Here is a 4,568-nt window from a genome sequence, read left to right as displayed (position 1 = left end):
ATAAATGTATATTTTTACTACTCCAAATAAAATATTGAAAGGTAAGCTTAAATATATTGTTGATCAGATGTTTTTTATTTTTTATTCGATCAATTGACATTCATTGTGTTACTCTTATACAAGTTCATTAAATTGTTTTGCTTTTAACTAACCTAAAACGATTTTGTGGAATCTGTTGAAAAAATAAATATAATTAAAATCAAAGCTTCAGTTTTTTGAGTGAACCAAGATGGGACAACAAATACACCTTTTATGACCATTTGATTTTGATATATAGCTCAAACACCAGTAAGCTGTGGATCAAGACCTAAAGAGAATGGGTCTTTTTAGTCTCAAATGGCCTATGAATGTCTATAAAGTAAACTCTATACATTAATGGGAAAAGTTTGTAGATATATTGGATAATTGCTTGTAATTACTATAAAAGTATGTTTATTCAAAGTAAACTCCATACATTAATGGGAAAAGTTCGTAGATATATTGGATAGTTGCTTGTAATTACTGTCAAATATTGTTTATATAAAGTAATCTCTATAAAAATATGGTTTTGCAAGCTATTATCACGTGATCTTATTTATTCTGCAGTTTAAAAACTAAATTTAACAGGAATTTACCATTAATAGATTGGATAATCCCATAAAATAAAAGCCTAAAGCTTTCAAGATACTGTTAATGAGTTTTAAAACACGGTATTTTAAGTAATTTTATGTAATTTTTTTGTTTTAAATCTAAAAATCTGCACTTTGACAAGGAGTTCTTGTGGATGGAATAGATAATCTTATGAATTTACCAAAGAATACTGCAGACACTTTTTAATTGTGTAATTTTAAGGTATATCTGCAATATTTTCCAGTTTATATGCAGATTTATACATTTGTTTAACATTTTACAGATGTTTTTTAAATGAGATTTTATTTCCATTTTACAGCAGTTGGAGTGTAAAAATACAGACAATGTTTACAATAAATATCTGTATTTAAAAACAGAATTATTCCGTAGAATAATTTAAGGTTCTTTACTGTAATTTTACGGTAAGTGTTTGGCAACTTTTGCTGCCAGACTTTTTACCGTTGTTTTACGATTGGTTTTTTTTACATTTATTTACCTTAAATTTAAAGTTTCACAGTAAAATAACAGAAAGTTGTGTTAATTTTAAATATGTGAATTTCTTTGTCTTTTTACATAGAATTCAATGTAATTTTACAAGGGCAATTAAGCAATGGAATAATCCTATAAAAAAAACTATAATTTCTCATTATATGAATTATGATGATTATAACTTTTATTTTATGGTTAATGTTTTTAATAAAAGGCTTTTTGCAGGCGGTTAGAACCTTTGTGTCTTGTCATGTTTTAGCTGTAATAAGCTCTTTCTATTTGAGTAATGAGTCCCTGCGCTTTCATTTTCAAATATGACCATTCACATTCCCATATTAATATAACAAGTCTGTTTCTGTCGCAGCACAAGACTGCCTCTCTACAAATGTTTGACTACCTGGTGAACGACAATGGCCTGGTGCTGCACAAAGACCTGGACTTTATAAAGGAACAGATTGCTAGATCACCGGACGCTAATGCAGCTCAAGGCCAGAAGGTACCATCCACTTCTGCCTGTGTGAAATCATCATTGCTCCAACAGCCAATGTGGGATTTGTATAGAAAGTAACTTATAACACCTTAAGATCTTTAAGATGTTTATACCAACTTTCCTCGGACACGTACTCTCTTAACTAATCCACTGTTCTTGAAATTCTGGGGACGGTTCCAACTTGGGACCTTGGGTTCTTGATACCCTATTTAAGATATGATGGTGCCTGACCATTAAGGGCTTTGTAGGTGAGCACAAGGATTTTAAATTATATTCAGGATTATACAGGGAGCCAGTGCAGAGAAGCTGGTGTGGGAAAAATATTATCTTTTTTAGCAAAAAAACATCAAAATTGGAACAACTTTAAACTACCAACTATTTATTAATAAATAACCAGAAATAATCACATTTTTTTATTTTATTTTTTATTTTTTTAGGTCATTTTCAAATGGAGGAAAGGAGGAAAATGGAACACCTGGAGAGGTGGTGAAGAGGGGAGAAAATGAAACATAACAGGGCACATAGAAACGAACATCCACTCACACGTTAGCACAATTTAGAGTCACCAATTATCCTGCATGTCTTTGGACAGTAGGGGGAAGCTGGGGCACCTGGAGAGAACCCATGCAGACACATACAATCTCCACACAGAAATGCAGACGACCAAGGTTTGAACCCTGGACCTGGGATGACCATGGTTCGAACCCTGGACCTTCTTGTTCTGAGGTGACAGTGCTAACCACTGCACCACCATGCTGCCCTGCTTTTAGGTATTGTTTTTTTTATTTTTAGGCCAATTTAGAATCTATATTATAAATATGTTCTATGATGTAGGGGAAGCCGGAGCACCTGGAGAGAAACATACAAACTCCACACAGAAACGCAAACGACCAAGGTTTGAACCCTGGACCTTCTTGTTCTGAGGAGACAGTGCTAACCACTGCACCACCGTGCTGCCCTGCTTTTAGGTATTGTTTTTTTATTTTTAGGCCAATTTAGAATCTATATTATAAATATGTTTCATGATTTAGGGGAAGCCGGAGCGAACCCACGCAGACACAGGGAGAAACATACAAACTCCACACAGAAACCAAGACGACCAAGGTCTGAACCCTGGACCTGGGATGACCAAGATTCGAACCCTGGACCTTCTTGCTCTGAGGTGACAGTGCTAATCACTGCACCACCATGCTGCCCCGCTTTTAGGTATTGTTTGTTTTTTTAGGCCAATTTAGAATCTACATGTTAAATATGTTTTATGATGTAGGGGAAGCCGGATCACCTGTAGCGAACCCACGCAGACACAGCGACAAACATACAAACTCCACACAGAAACGTAGACAAAAATCCAGCTCTACACAAAAAGAGTCAGGCCCAGGAATTGAACCAGCACCTTTTTGTGTGAGGCTGGAGTTTTATCCCTACCCTTTTTTGTTTTCAGCAAAACTTTTTATTGAGCTCCTGGACCTCTTGTCGAAGTACGTCATTTCGTCGGCCCATGGCATCTTTTTCCATTGTCAGCGATTTATTCATGACCTCCAGCATTTGTTCACTTTGTAGTCTGGCGTAGAGCTCTTTAACCTCGAGTTGTAATGTGTAGTTTTGTTGGATCAAGGCTTCATTTTCTTCTTTCATGACATTATTCCTGTCTACCAAAGCTTGTTCCTTTACAAGCCTTTTCTCCACCTCCTGAATTTCTTTTTTCAGGATGTTATTTTGCTGAGTTAGACTCTTTTTCTGTACTTTCAATTCTTTATACATTTCCTTTATGACGGTTTTGTTTTCCATCTCCTCAATGCACTTTTTGATTTCTCGATGGAGTTTATCGTTTTGTTGTCTTAAGGCTCCTGTCTCCTCTCTCAGTAGATCAAACTTGTCTTCATAGTCTGGCATGCTATCACGCTTTGAGTTGAGCGAACGAAGTTCTTTAAGAAGCTCATTTTTTTTTGCAGAAACAGCTTTTTTTTCTGATTTCAGGGCTTTATACTTGTCCTTCATGGCTTTTCTGTTCTGGATCCTTCTGGTAAAGGTCTGAATGAGTAGTTGGAGGTCTTCATTTTCTTTGCGCATAAAGTCCACGATGTGCAACCTCTCATTATACCTGAATCTGGACATCTTTTCATCTTCATAATCTTTGGAGATCTTCTGCCATTGTTCTTTCAGTGCAGCGTTCTGCTGGCTGATGGCCACTTTTGACACTTCCATTTGATCAACAATTTCTTGCTGAGCCTTTTCATTACGGAGATCTTTGGCTATCTCCTGAATCTCTTGTCTCAGGTTGTCATTTTGCTGGCTAATCGCCGCATTCTCTGCTTTCAGTTGATCATACATTTCGTCGAAAGCTGGTTCATTTTTGAGTTTTTCCCTGAGCTCCTGAATTTGTTGTTGCAGTGCCCCATTTTGCTGGCTTGCTGCTAAGTGCTCTGCTTTGATGTTCTTACACTTCTCATCCCAGGCTTTGTCAGGTCGCATCTGGTTTAGCTGCTGAAGTTCTTTTCCCAAAGCTTCCTTGGCTATTAAAATGGCTTCTGTTGCCACTGTCATAGCGTTGGGCACTGCATCCAATTCTTTCTGAGTTCGGCTATTTTCATGGTGCTCTGCCAGTAGATTTTTCTGATCTTGTTTCGGATACCTTTGCAGTTGGATATTAATGCCTTCAAGTTGTTGAATGACTGCTTCTAAGTCCATATCCATTTTTCTGGGCTCTGTACACGAAGCTCAGTTGTAAATGATCCAGATATTAGATTGAAGAGTTGAAGGATTAAAATGTGTTCACTCAGTGACTTTGATCTTTGGAATGCTGAAGATGTCATAAAGTACAGGCAGTGACCTCACATTCCCCTCAGACTGGTGTTTATGACATCATCAACATTATGACATCGTCAGAATTCTGACTGATAAAGTACAGGAAGTGACAGAACCTTTCACACAGCATGGTGTTTATGACATCATCAACATTATGACATCGTCAGAATTCTGA

At 36.6% G+C, this 4,568-nt stretch overlaps 1 protein-coding gene across 1 annotated transcript; it reads right to left on the bottom strand.

Moving 5' to 3' along the window:
• Positions 1 to 2,956: 2,956 nt before the first annotated feature.
• On the bottom strand, positions 2,957 to 4,385 carry LOC123965306 (trichohyalin-like). The gene has a single exon (XM_046041865.1). It carries the CDS (start codon positions 4,280 to 4,282, stop codon positions 3,026 to 3,028), a length of 1,257 nt encoding a protein of 418 aa, XP_045897821.1. The 5' UTR covers positions 4,283 to 4,385; the 3' UTR covers positions 2,957 to 3,025.
• Positions 4,386 to 4,568: the final 183 nt, after the last annotated feature.

The sequence above is a fragment of the Micropterus dolomieu genome, unplaced genomic scaffold (assembly GCF_021292245.1).
Source record: "Micropterus dolomieu isolate WLL.071019.BEF.003 ecotype Adirondacks unplaced genomic scaffold, ASM2129224v1 contig_9134, whole genome shotgun sequence".
NCBI lineage: Eukaryota > Metazoa > Chordata > Actinopteri > Centrarchiformes > Centrarchidae > Micropterus > Micropterus dolomieu.
Note: the sequence above shows the minus strand (reverse complement) of the source record. Positions and strands in the feature narration are given on the sequence as shown.